This window comes from Neovison vison, chromosome 8 (assembly GCF_020171115.1).
Source record: "Neovison vison isolate M4711 chromosome 8, ASM_NN_V1, whole genome shotgun sequence".
Taxonomy (NCBI): domain Eukaryota; kingdom Metazoa; phylum Chordata; class Mammalia; order Carnivora; family Mustelidae; genus Neogale; species Neogale vison.
The window spans coordinates 83,367,185-83,381,861 of NC_058098.1; the positions used below are offsets into that span (position 1 = coordinate 83,367,185).

General features: G+C 35.3%; 1 protein-coding gene across 6 annotated transcripts in view; it reads right to left on the bottom strand.

The window, feature by feature from the left end:
* Positions 1 to 14,677, bottom strand: part of USP34 (ubiquitin specific peptidase 34) — a 250,840-nt gene that overhangs the window by 22,143 nt on the left and 214,020 nt on the right. For all 6 annotated transcript variants that reach the window (XM_044264036.1, XM_044264038.1, XM_044264037.1 and 3 more), the window contains 7 exons: positions 13,905 to 14,056; positions 10,337 to 10,385; positions 10,152 to 10,256; positions 10,024 to 10,068; positions 9,217 to 9,321; positions 7,238 to 7,385; positions 1,542 to 2,176 (listed from right to left, as the gene is read on the bottom strand). In XM_044264036.1, the coding sequence (XP_044119971.1) occupies positions 1,542 to 2,176; positions 7,238 to 7,385; positions 9,217 to 9,321; positions 10,024 to 10,068; positions 10,152 to 10,256; positions 10,337 to 10,385; positions 13,905 to 14,056 (1,239 nt within the window). The remainder of the gene's footprint in view (positions 1 to 1,541; positions 2,177 to 7,237; positions 7,386 to 9,216; positions 9,322 to 10,023; positions 10,069 to 10,151; positions 10,257 to 10,336; positions 10,386 to 13,904; positions 14,057 to 14,677) is intronic.

The following is a 14,677-nucleotide window of genomic DNA, read 5'->3' on the forward strand; positions in this document are numbered from 1 at the left end:
TGGGCATGTAGGCATACTTATCAATAAACTGAAACCCCCAACTCCATACTTTTCATGGCAAAAACTGATTAAACACCATTTTCATGAAAATCTCTGTTAAGCTCTACAATAAAAGATTTTATTGTTTTATTGATGTTAGGAAACACTATCAAATAAAGATTCCAAGTCCCCCAACACTCATCAAAGGTATATTTAACCATGGATATCATGTTTAGTAACTAAGTCAAATATTATTTATGTGAATGTGATAAAGAAAATCCACTAAGTCTTGATAAATCCTGTCCTGACTCCTTCAAGGTCAGGGAGACTCTCACATTTGTTTCCTTCTGTCTCACAGCCTTGGCCTTGAACTCTTTTGGTACTTCATATACTCACTCTCTTTCCTCTATTTTAGGCATTCTGAATTTCCTGGCTGGAAATTAGGTTATTCTTTCTCCGTAAGAACAATTTACTACATCATATCTGAAGACAAGAAAGGTCCTTCCTTTCTTAAAAAATATTTGACAGAGCGAGAGAGATGAGAGCGTGTGCGTGCGTAGTGGGAGAATTAGGCTCCCAGCTGAGCAGGAAACCCAATGTGGGACTTGTTCTCAGAACCCTGAGATCATGACCTGAGCTGAAGGCAGACGCTTAATGGACTGAGCCACCCAGGTGCCCTGGAAAGGTTCTTTCTTCAACAGGAAAAGTTCTGTGCACGATTCAAGGATACCAATAATTAAAATATTCTTCATCATGTTCATCTGATTAAACTCTTAAGTAAACACTGGATGTCTTGAAAAAGCTCCACTCCTACCATCTCACATTTAGCAAAATACTTCTCACATTTGCAGCTTGTAGCCTCTAGGTTAAAATAGTTCTGCATTTTCCTTCCAACCCCTTTTCTAGATCTATATCCTCTTGGTGTAATCTTCAGTTTACAACAGAGAGTTAAGAAGCAATAGTAAAAAGATATATCCAGGAATGACAGCCTATGTGAAGGGAGAAAGTTTTACTATGAAATCTACAAACAGTCTGCAAAAAAAAAAAAAAAAAAAAAAAGAATCAGATTTAGACTGCATGTATTTGGATCCGATAGACCCCTTATCCATTTCATTCACCTGAATGCTGTGTGAGGAAAAAAGACACTAGGGAATACTATAGCTAAGATAAAAATATTGTCTAGTTCAGAGTTTACAACAGCCATGTGGATCTTAACGATAAATATCTAAACAGTAAATAGTTCCCTAAAATCATACCACAAAGCTGACATTTTTCATTAGGTACATATAAAAGACATTTACAAAAACACAAATGAAAATAGCTAAGTTCAATTAGAGATAAAATTTCAACACCAACCTAATTATCCGTTATTACTTCAATTTAATAGTAATATAGCATTTTATATATGTAGTCAAGGAAACAAATACACATTGAGTCTTTAAGAAATAAGAGTTCAAGTTAGACTATATTTCTATATTTTGTTACCACTTCCCGCAAGAGGGGGGGAATAGGTTATTTCCAATCAGTTTGAATATATATAGAGAATTATCAACTTTACTCACTCCAGGGTATTGGCTGGCATGTGGTGTAAGATTCTTAAAGGCCCATTGGATGTTCTGGTGAGAAGCGAGTTGTCGTGTGAATGCAGGAGACTGTTCACAGCAGAGCCTCAGAATGCCGTAATAGGCTGGCAGCATCCCACGGTTAAAAAGCACCACATCCTGATCATCATGGTCAGCAAGGATGTAATTGAAGGCAATGTTCTTGGTTACCACTGGGTTCTGAACAATAAGGCGGATATTCTCTGGACAGTCAGCACACACATTGTACCAAAATGAAAGCAAAGCCTGTTTATTGTGATTTGTAGCTATTGCTGGCTCAGAAAGTTTAGGCTGGAAAAGGTTCCACAAATCCATGAAATATGTGGAAAACATCAGCTTCTCAGTTTTGGAAATTAAACAGTAAGTCATAAAGCTAAAATAGGGCACTAGCTTTGTAGTGCCATGAACAGCAGCATCAACATAAAGTTTGGCTCTTGAGAGCAAACCAAGGAGCACGTTGTAGACCTGATGTAGGACTACTGTTGTGTCTGGACTGAGTGGAAGGTCACGGGTTGGGATGTGCAAAGACCTTGTTGACCGGAACATCTGGCGGAATGAATTGCTTGGTATAAGGGACACCAGAAGATAAGCTGCAGCTATAAAATGTAAAACAAAACTGTCAGATCCTTACAAGATATAAAACAGCCTGAAGAGCAGTCATTAAACACAAAGCCACTCTTCTCTTTAAAAATTAAAATGAATAAAACTTAAGGGACATAAACATTTCTTAATATTTCTGCCCTACTACTGGCCCCACAGAAAAATATCAAGGAATGATGAAAACAGACGCCTTCCATTTTATCATTGCTATTTTTTAAGTGGCAACCATAACTGCATTAATAGAAACAGTTTTAAACTTCTCTGTTAGCTTTCCCCAGATGTAGAATTTTCCACCTATTTGATTATTTCATTTCTTCTTAGGAAATAATACGGTTTAATAGGAAGAACACAGTGTTTGGAGACAGAAAACCTAGCTAAATAAGGCTCTCTAATGTGATAAAATCATTCAATGTTAATACATCTTTTCTTTTTCTTTACAAAATAAGGGTAAGTTATTTTGTAATAATTTACAGATTAACAGTAAAATATAAAGTTACAAAGAAGGAATGAGATCTACTTTAAAGTTCACTGTAACATACAAGATTATACATGTATGTGTGTCAATTACAGAATATTAACTTTGGAAAAACCTTTAAAATCTTCTAGCTAAATTTATACTTAAAAATTTTTTTCACTTGAGTAGGGCTGACATACCATGTTATATTAGTTTCAGGTGTACAACATGGTGATTCAACTTCTCTATATGTTATGCTGCGCTTACCACAGTGTAGCTACCATTTATCACCACACAATACTATTACAGTATCATTGCTTATATTCCCTATATCTTTTATCCCCATAATTTATTCATTCCATAACTGGTCGTTTCTGGTTGACTTCCAAAGCAAAGAAAGCATCCCTTCAACATACCTGGAAAATGTTATTAAGCATACAATTCTGAGAAGAAAATGACTCATTAGTTGAGTTCATTAGTAAAAAAGGTCAGTGTGAGTGTGCAAGGCACTGAGTTAGGTACTTTAAAAATATTTCACTTAATCCTCAGAATCATTCTGGAAATAGGTGATGTTACATTGGAAAATCTGAATCTTGGGAGAAACAAAGACCAAAGTCACACAGATAAAAGAGGTGGAGCTCAGATTTTGCCCTGGGAAATGATAACGATGATGATGACAATGACAATAATGGTAATGATCCAACAAGAATAACTAACATTTATCAAATGTTTATACTATTTAACACCGTACCTTTGTTTAGCAGGCACTACTTTTATTATCCCCACTTTCACTTGGACTGAAAACAGTAAGATTACACCTATGTTACACATCTTGAAACCCAGATGAGCTAATGCTCCTAAAACCACCACCACCAGAGCCTACTCAAGGCCTCTAAAGCTTTAGTTTAACTCTTTTCAATACACCTACTAATTCTGTCTCCAACTATTCTACCTATAATTTGGTAACTTCCAATGTTCTGTTAAAGAAACTAAAGCTAGGGTTCCTAAAATTAATTATAAGCTCTTTTACAGATTTTAAAGTAAACTTTGTGCACAATACTCCATTTCTACATATTTTTTCACCTGTATGTTGCTCTGGTTAGGCTCAATTTGGTTTATGTTTCCAATATACCTGGGATGGTATATTGCCATATATAGGTATATATAGGTACACCTGGCAGTTTCCTATTAAAACCTGGCATGTTGGGGCCATTCTGACCAATCTTTGTATAACCTGCTATGAAGAAAAGTAGTTTGTGATTAGAAAAAATTTATTCAGTTTAAGTTACATACTTCTATCCCAATATTTTATTAGGAAAAATTTCAAATGCAATGAAAGGTTCAAAGCGCTCTACCCAAAGACCCACTTAAATTCAACAACATTTAATTTTGTTTTATTATATACCAAACCATCTATTTATTTAAGAACTATCTGCTTCTAAATAAAAAATAAGTTCTGCTTGGGAGATATATACTACTTCCAGGAAGGTCAATATGGAAGAACAGATGATCTTGCTTAAAAACTGCTTTGCTAACTAGAGTACCTTCCATTTACTTCTATACTACAGAGAACTTAGAACAAATCTACCTCCATTTCTATATGGCAACGGTTCAACTACTTTAAGACACTTATATCTCCCTTTTTCTTTTTTTCTATAAACTAAACATTCTAATTCATTCCTTAAAGTTTTGTAAGATTTAATAGTATTTAATAGTATTTCTCAGTAGTTCTTCTATACATGTTGCTATACTTCTTACTATTATATTGATTTCTATTCAAATATTTGGGCTATTTTTTCAAGTTACATTATGTAGAACATTTTCACATTACCATAGTATATGTATATTACAGGGTAACGCTATTTAAGCATCCATCTATTAGCTGACTTGCTTATACTGGAATTCTTGAAATGATACTACTGAATTTAAAAAAGGCAAAGTATTTTGAAAGATCTCAGGTATGTATCATTAAACTGCTCTTCACAGGGTTAATATTTACTTATAACTTCACCACAGTGTATGAGAATGCCATTTCCACAGTACTGTCATCAATATTAGATGTAACAGCTGGAAAACTATTTTTGTTGTTGTTGTTCAACACAGATTTTTTTATTGTTTTATGGTCAGAGTCAGGACATGAATGCCAACCAGCATAGGTGTCAACACTCACAAATAACCCACTACTATGGGCAGGAAAAATAAGCCTGTAAGTACCAATGCCAATCCATGTACCCACCAGGGCAAGGTGTTTCTCCCCAAATAAACTTTATTTTAGAGTAGGCAGAACAAACACAGTTCCCATACACTCTTCTTTCTCCCTCTTCTCCTATTACTAACATCTATTATTACTTAGTACAATTTTTTTTTAAAGATATTTATTTATTTATTTATTTGACAGACAGAGATCACAAGCAGGCAGAGGTAGACAGAGAAAGAGGAGGAAGCAGGCTCCCCGCTGAGCAGAGAGCCCGATGCGGGGCTCGATCTCAGGACCCTGAGATCATGACCTGAGCCGAAGGCAGAGGCTTTAACCCACTGAGCCACCCAGGCGCCCCAACTTAGTACAGTTGTTTTAACTAAGAAAACAACACTGACACATTACTTTTAACTAAACTCCGTACTTCAGATTTTATTAGTTTTGCCTTAACGTTCTTTGTTTTAATTTAAGATTTTATTTATTTGAGAAACAGAGAGACAAGAGAGAGCAGGAGTGGAGAGAGGGGCAGAGGTGAGAGGGAGGAGACTCCCCACTGAGCAGGGAGCCCGACGTGAGGCTCAATCTCTACTCCTGGGATCATGATATGAGCTGAAAGCAGATGCTTAACTGAGCCACCAACGTACCCCATTCATGTTCTTTTATTTTGCCTCTAGGAGCCCATCTAGGATATATCACATTTAATCATCATGTCTCCTCCTTAAGCTCCTCTTGGCTGTGACAGTTTCTCAAACTCTCCTTGCATGTGGAAGTTTAAATAAGGAGTACTTGGGTCAGGTATTTTTGAAGAATGTCCCTCAAACTGAGTCTGTCTGATGTTTATACTTTTAGACTCAAATGATGGGTTTTTGTAAGGAAGACCATACAGGCAAAGTGCACTTTACATCTTATTACTATTGATCAGGGTATCATATTACTATTGATCTCACTTTACATATTATTACTGATCAGGGTATCAAGGGTACATGCTATCAACACACATCAGTGATATTAACCATTATCACCTGCCTGAGTTAATGTTTGTCAAAGTGCTTCACTTAAAGTTATGTCACCCACAAACTGTAACAAACTCTTAAACATAGAGAATAAACTGAGAGGATGGTGGAGGGAGATGGGTGGGAAGTTAGCTATGGGGGATAGGTCTTAAGGAGGGCACGTGGTATGGTCAGCATTGGGTGTTTTACATGATGAATCATTGAATCATCCTGAAACTAACACTGCACTGTATATTAACTAGAATGTGAACAAAAATTTGAAAGGAAAAAAAAGTTACATTCCCCATTCCCTACTCCTTGAAGAAGGTTCAGCTATCCCTCCTTGGGAAGGCAGATAGATGTACATAAATTATTTAGAATTCTTCTGTATAGGAAGTTTGCCTCTTCTCCATTTATTTATTTAATATTTATCAATATGGACTCAGGTATTTATTTTATACTTGGGGGTATAATCCAGCACTATGTTGCTTATTTTTTTACTCAAGTTGTTTCAGCTTTAGCCATTGGAAATTCTTTCAGTTTGGTTGTGTGTCCCTTTGACAATGCCCCACTATTTTGTTTTTCTTTCTGAGTACTTCTTTCTGGTCCTACAGGATGCTCCAGGCTCATCTTATATATTATCTGCCCAAGACCTAGAATCAGCCATTTCTTCAAAGAGCTATTACTTGTTTTATTGGAGAATGGTCTTTGGAAACATTGATCTGGGGGTATTCGATGTGCATGCTGGTACTGCAATATCCCTGATTCTATACCCTTTCACAGTAGACAGCTAGGAAAAACAATTTTAATGATTAAATTTAATGATTAAAGAAATATTAAAAATTAACAATTTCAATTTTTGTTTCTTTGAATATTATCAAAGGAGAATATACTGTTAATTTATAAGCAATTTTCTAATCTGTAAAATACCTATTTTTCATATGAGTCCATCTGTCTTCCAAGATCTTTATTTCTTTCCAGCCTGCTTATGTAAAAGTGTTTATCATTTAAGTCCCTATCTTATTGCATATTTTCTCTCAGTTTGTTCTATGCCTTTTTATTACTTTCCTCTTAGCCTTAAAGTTACTTTTAAGATAGGATTTTCTGATCCTTTACTCTCTTCACTTAATGCTGATCATGCTTTGTTATCTATCAAGCAAGGAAACAAAAATGGTGGTGGTGGTGATGTCACCCAAGACAGGACAGTCTCCTATCCTTAAAACACCGAAAGCACTGTAGATATTTGTAAAACATTGCCACTTCCAAACACTAATGTAACTTTGGTCTTTAAGAACAATATCTAAGAGCTTTTGTACCATACAACAATGGGCATTACTGTAATCACCTCATAAAACAAAACAAAAAGACAAAACTTGGAACAACAAATGGTTTAAGTTCTGAATATTTGACTTACAAGTCCTGACTCTAGGATAATTATGAGCCAAAAGAAACCTCTCGACCCAGTTTTCCATGTTCTGTAGGACCCAGCTGTGTGCCAGTTTATTTCGGGGTGTCTGTACTGCCAACCAATCCAAACACTGAGAAGGATTGTATTCAATTACCTAAAAATGAAATGGTAAGAACAGAATATAAAACGAACTGATTAAGGAGTTATTTTTTTACTTACTTTTGGTATATGCCATTAAACACTTAAAGCCAGAGTTTTTTGAAAAATAGAGCCTAAGAGAAATTTTGCTTATGTTTTTCTACATTTCTATTTTTTAAAATTTTTAATCAATTTTTAAAAAAGATTTTATTTATTTAATTGACAGACAGAGATCATAAGTAGACAGAGAGGCAGGAAGAGAGAGAGAGGAAGGGAAGCAGGCTCCCTGCTGAGCAGAGAGCCCTGTGTGGGGCTCAATCCCAGGACCCTGAGACCATGACCTGAGCCGAAGGCAGAGGCTTAATCCACTGAGCCACCCAGGAACCCCTCAATTAATTTTTTTTAAGACAGGGAGCAGTGAGGGGCAAAAGGACCAGGAGAGAAAGAATCTTAAGCAAACTTCACCCTGAGCACAGAGCCTGATGTGGGCTCGATCTCACAGCTGTGATATCATGACCTGAGCTGAAATCAAGAGCTGGATGCTTAACCAACTGAGCCACCCAGGTGCTCCTCTCCATTTTTTAAACTGCATTTACCAACAGGAAATATTAAGAAAAATCTGTCATTAGTTTACAAAATAAAATTTAAAATAGCCAAGGACTTTAACACAGAACTAATAAGAGAACCCACTTACTTTTTGGTTTTATTAAATTTATAAATTTACTTCAAAGTGCTTCTAATCCTCTAAAGTTTCTCATCTTTATTTTTCTTACCGAGTGCCCAATCAATCTATTATTGCAACGTGAGAATGAAAAGTAGTAACTGGACTGCTGGGGAGATTTTTTTTAAAAAAGATTTTATTTATTTATTTGACAGAGACAGAGAGAGAGGGAACACAAGCAGGGGGAGTGGGAGAGGAAGCAGGCTTCCTCCTGAGCAGGGAACCCACTGTGGGTTCAATTCCATGACCCCGGGATCATTACCTGACCATTAGGCAGATGCTTATTGACTGAGCCACCCAGGTGCCCTGAGATTTTTTTCATGGGATAAAGAAATCTTAGGAATCCAGATTTGGCTTTCAGGCCAGTTCCATACCTACTCATTTCTGTACTGTCTAGATGGTTTTAGGCTAAAATAGTTGAGTGGTTGCCAAAGATATCACAGGGCCCACAAAGCCTAAAAGGCTTGCTAACTGACCAGTTGGAGAAAAAGTCTGCGGACACCTGGTGTAGAGAGTTTTTCCCAACACTCACTAAAGAGAAACTGTGAACCCAGCAGTTAGTTACTCTGAAGGAAAGGACATAGTCGGTATTTCCTGTACCATTTCTGTCAACTGCTGAAAACACTCAGCTTGTACTTCTAAAATTGTGTCACTCTTTTTTGAGGGGAAGGGAATGAAAACTCTAGACTGGCCAAAGACCTCTTTATTGACTCACAATAAAGACAAGAATTAAATAAGACAAGAACTCTTTCTCCCTGCCAAGCCTCCTGACAAAAGCATGTCTTCTTCCCTCACTTGTGACCCACTAAAACCATTTTGGATTGCCCAAGTAAGAAGAAACTGTTACTTAAACTGGTAATGACTTTATTAGAAAAATAAAATTCTTGGGGTGCCTGGGTGGCTCAGTGGGTTAAAGCCTCTGCCTTCGGCTCAGGTCATGAGCTCAGGGTCCTGGGATCGAGCCCCGCATCAGGCTCTCTGCTCAGCGGGGAGCCTGCTTCCTCCTCTCTCTCTGCCTCCTTCTCTGCCTACTTGTGATCTCCGTCTGTCAAATAAATAAATTAAAAAAAAAAAAAAAAAAGAAAAATTCTCAGAAAAATACGGAAACATCTATTGCAAGACTTACCTCCCAAATCCTCTGCAGAATGTAGGATGCAAAGGGAGGCATTCCTGGAGGTCCACCAGCAAACTCCATTAGCATAGTCAACAATTTAAAGAAAGGATTGGCTGCCTGTAAGACACATGCATAACTGTGTATTTAAATGTACTTGAACCCACCTGTTTCAGAAAAAAGAAACACTACTCTTCTACACATCACATTTAAATCTGTGTTAGGTTAGCAGACCTCAGTACTCTTGCATATAAACTTGATCTATATGGAGCAGCAGGATCAACTTGGGATACAAAGTCAATGGCATGGACATCACATGTAACAGAAGGTAAGTATTTTTCTAGATATCGATTTGGAAAAAACCAAGCAAAACCTTTATTAATGAGACAACTGTAGGTTAAAAGTTTCTTTTACCATCCCTTGTTCTCTAGGGTGTAATTTACATTAATATTTGACAAAGTATCATGTAGCTATAACATTGCCATTTTGTAAAAATACTTCTGGATAATACTGTATTATTATATTTTTCATCATTCTTGAACACAGTTATAATACAGGCTTCAAATCAAACAACTTTAAAGCTTAGTCTCTATGTATTACTCCAATATGTTGAACTTAGACCTAAAATTTGTATTTAACTGGGAAAATTACATTTATTATAGTGAGATACAAAGGAGTTAATTCAGCCTATTCAAGTTACATACCGAAAATTAAGCTGTGTTATGGGAGAAATCTTGATATATTTTTTTCAAGAATAAGAAGAAAGGTTTATCTGAAAGCACTAGTAGTTTTAAAAACACAAATTAACTAAGGTGTACATACCTCAGGAGTCAACTTTGCTATTGATGTGAAAAGCATAGACACAATCTATTAAAAAAAAAAAGGAAGATTTCAGAACATACTTTTAAAAATTACCAAAAAGCTTTTTAAGACTGTTTCTCAGCACTTACATGTTCTGCTAGTCGATTATTGTATCGACAGAGGCTGAAAATCAGATTACAAGTTTGTCTTATATTGATGCCATCACGAATATGTTGAAACAAGAAGGGGAATCCCTGTTAAAAGTAAAAGTTGTTCATTTAAGAACCATTACTATTTGTGAGATGATCAAATCCTCTAATATACAAAGTATTACCTTTCCTCCTGTTAATGCTGCCATGTCAGTCTGTGATAATGTCAAATGCCTGAAAGGAAACATCAGTGGAAATAAGTTTTTCTTTACTCTGTGTTACTTTATAGCTATTTGCATCATGACATGCATCAAAACTGTCAGTTCAATTACAATTGTACCAAGCCACCAACACAAAATGATTTTTGAACTTTCTGCTAGCTAAACTTACTTGCTAGATATATATCTCTCAATTTTTCAAGATTCCAGAATTGATATATAGAAGCCCAAACCTACTTTATTTGCCATTTAATTAGCTCAATATTTTTGTGTATTATAAATACTAGGATGGGTCTGAGTTGTGGGGTTTTTTTTGACATGAGACCCTTCAAAACAAAACAAACTTCTAAGAAATACTAAAGAGTTTCAGTTACCAGTTTACAATTTCTACATATTTCTTTACTATAGAAAATTTCAGATACATACAAAAATAGTAAGATAATGGAAGTATCCCATTATTCAACTTCAAATTACTAATTCATGATCAGTCTTGTTTCATTTGTATTTCCCACTCATTCAATGTGGACTGTTCTGAAGCAGTTCTAGGTATTTTATCATTTAATCTAAAAATCTCTGCATGAATTTCTAACATAACATTTAAAACAAATAAACACACTATCATTATTCACACTTAAAATAAAACCACAACTCCTTACTATCAAACAATATCCAGTCAGTGTATGATTACCTCAAGTGTCTAAAAAATTTTTTAATAATTTGTTGGCTCAAGATCCAAATAAAGTCCTCTGTTGCAAGTGGTTGAAATGTCTTTTAAGTATCTTACAGACTACTGGTTTTCCCTCCAATTTTGTTTTTATCTTGCAATTTATGAGTTGAAGCAAGTAGGTGGTTTGTCCTGAAGAACTTCCCACATTTCCACTTTGCTGATTGTATCCTTGTGGCGTTGCTTTAACCTGTTCCTTTGTCCTTATATTTCCTATAAACTGGTAGTTTAGATCTAGAGACTTGATCATATCTAGGTTTGATCTTCTTAATCAAGCATGCTTTATAGGTGGTGGTATTGACTTTCTTCAAGAGGCACACAATGAAAGGTTGTCTTTTTGTAATATTTTCAGTCAATGATGATCATCTCCTAGATCCATTACTTCATTTGGAGGACAAAATACAGATATTCTGATTTCAGCATTACTTGCTTGTTCATTAGCTCAAACACCTCCAAGATGGTGAGCTTCCTCTCATTTACCACTTGTTTGCCATGAGGTAATTCTTGCTGGTAAGATGAATGCTTGTTATCATTCCTTTATTACTAAGTTTCCAAAATTATGATTTAGTTTTCTAATATACTCCAAAGGTTACCAGTAAGTAGTTCGTTTGTTTGTTTTTAGGTACCATTACGAACTCATGGATTTAAATATCTGTGATGTATTTTAGTCCTCTTGTAGTTATTCTATTACTGATGCTCAGGTTGTCCAATCTATGACCAGAAGGAACATCCATAAATTGGTTCCTGCCCTTTTAACATATCTCAATAGTCTTTGATAGCCTCTGTTTTCCAAAAGGACAAAGTGTTTTAGACTTCCCATTCATTTCTTGCCCAAGACCTTTAATTGGCCATTTTTTCAAGGAACCCTGATTTTCTTCCATAAGAAATGATATCTAGGGACTACGATATTGATGCCAGCGGCACTCACTGATTCGGAGTTGGGTCGGATTTCTAAGCCTTTTCAGAAAATGGAAGTACAGAAGACATTTTTTGTTTGCTTAAAGACAAAATACACCATAAACTCTACTGGTATTTCCAAACTCAAATTTAGTTTTAAAGAACTTACATAAAAAACCTACAATTTTGTATTTGTATTTCTTCTGTTTTTGGCTGAAAATCTTGGTTTCTAATGACATTAACAGTTACTTATTTGCTTTATTCTAGGATATATGCTAGTTTCTGGATAATAATCACAATTATACTACGAACAATATACTCAGTAGAACAGTTTAGGATAGTTTTACAATTCTTTTTGTCCTTCATGTACAACTAGGAATTTACAGTTAAATTAGTGTGTTCTAAAGGTCATTTTAGTGAATTCCTTTCCAGGTGTTATGCCACCAGGTCAAAATATAATTCATTTATTTCAGTCTGCTTTTAATTTTTAGGGATTGCATTTTATTAATTTACTTATTATATAAAACATTTACATGATTACAAGTTAAATCTAAAAAACAAAAACAATATATACTCAAAGTCAAGCTTTCATTTTTGTCTTTTCCAGCAGTTTTTCCCTCCCCCAAACACAGGAAAACTTTTTTTTTTTAAAGTTTTTTAAGTTTTGATTTAGTCTTCCATTTAAAAAAATACAGTCAATTCTTGCTATTGGTAATACTTATGTTCTATAAAATGCTGCAAACACCGAATCAGTGATTAATGAATCATTGCTCATAAGAGAAATACAGGATTAGGTTCTTGTGAGCCTCTGGCCAACATTTTCTTCAACCAATCAATACGTTACCTTGTTTTGTGTGTGTTTCTGTTTCTGTTCTGACTTCATTAGCACTGAAGTCACAGTAAATACTAGTATTAACTCATACCTGAATGAAGCCTATCTAATGTGCATTTTCTTGTTAAGGCACATTATGGCCTTCTTGAGCTTAGGAGCTCTACATAGCACTCAGCACTATACTGGGGAGCAATTTTAAACACTAAGTCACCAACAAAAAGTACAAGTGTGAAAAACATGGCAGCAACCACGAAAAGGAGATTTGTTTACAATAGGAGAAGTGAAACAAGGAGTCACAGTCACCCTGTTTGACCTTGGCTTAGAAGGAAGGTATGTGTCAGGTAACTCAGATTTTTTTGCCACTCTGCACATGGACATCTGGGGTCCACAAATGACTGCAAAGGAGACAGGAGTACTAACTTCGGGACTGTAATAAATCCCAGCAAGTAAGCACATTTGTAAACAGTAGATCCATAATGAGGAATACTGAAAATTGAGTTTACATGTTTTCAATCTCTGCACCCCTCCCCCGCCCCCACACAGCTCCCCTTCCTCAAAAGGTACCATACTATACATACTTTTCTCCACCTTGCTTTTTTTACTTGGTAATATTTAATCCTAAAGATCTCTTCATGGTAGTACAGATACATTCTATACTTCTTTTTTTCAGTAATAGAGTACTCTATTGAGTGGATGCCTGCTTTTTTCAACTAAACCCCTCTTTTTAAATGTTTCCAGTCTTTTACTATTTTTAACTAAATGCTTCAATAAATATCCTTGCATATACATCTTTCTGTATTTAGGGAACAGGCTTCTAGAAGTAGTGTTGCCAGGTTAAAGGATGAATGCACATATAATTTTGCTAAATATTTTACTGTATATTTCTTCAACGTATATTTCTAACATGACTCAGAGGTACAAAGTCATCTGATACAAAGGACTGAAATACTTATGCCACAAGAGTTCATAAATCGTGGTATTATTTAAAAGGAATTATGTAACAAAAGTTAGTGGTAAAACAATTTGGTAAAAGGAGTAAAATCAAACATGCTTTAACCATTTTGAATGTTGAAACATTTCACCTTTCTGAGCGAGACTGTTCAACCAACAGAGCAACTAAAGCTATCATTTTTTCCAGGGCAGCAGGCCTGTATTTTTCTTCTGCCAGAGAAAGAATATCTTCTTCCTCCTCCTCTTCTTCCCCCTCTTCCTCTGACAACACTTCAACTTGAGGCTAGAATAAAATGTTGAAACTAATACATTAAAACTGAATTATCTTGAGAGAAAATAATTTGACTATTTTATAGAACTACCCAGGGTAGATGGTAACAGGAGCATGTATCATAAAGAACCACTCAAAGGCCTAACCCTGACTTTTAAGAGTTAAACAATATTCAGGATAATTTTAGACATAGTAAGCAGAATTATAAAGAACAATGATTCTTAATACTGTATCTATTTATACCTCACTTACAGGGATACATCTTTTAATAATTTTTTTTCTTATAGGCAAGCCCCTTGGAAGATAAATCAGGACCAAATTTTATAGGAGTATGATAAAACAGTATTTCCTATTAAATAAAAATATCAGTTACACAAATTAAAGAATCCTTATCTGCAGTGTTCAGATAATCCAAATAGCAAGTCCTCCAAAGACTTCCATTTCTTTGAAATTCAAGAGACTGAAATGACTTTATGATTTAATAAAGCAAAAGAAGAGCAGTTTAAACAAGTAGCCATATAGGCAGGTATCAGACAGTAAAAGTCCATATTCTGAGAAGCATTACAGAATAATGGTTAACAGTGTAGCTCAGGAATCTGACCAAAGATCAAAGCCCAACTCACTGTGATCTAA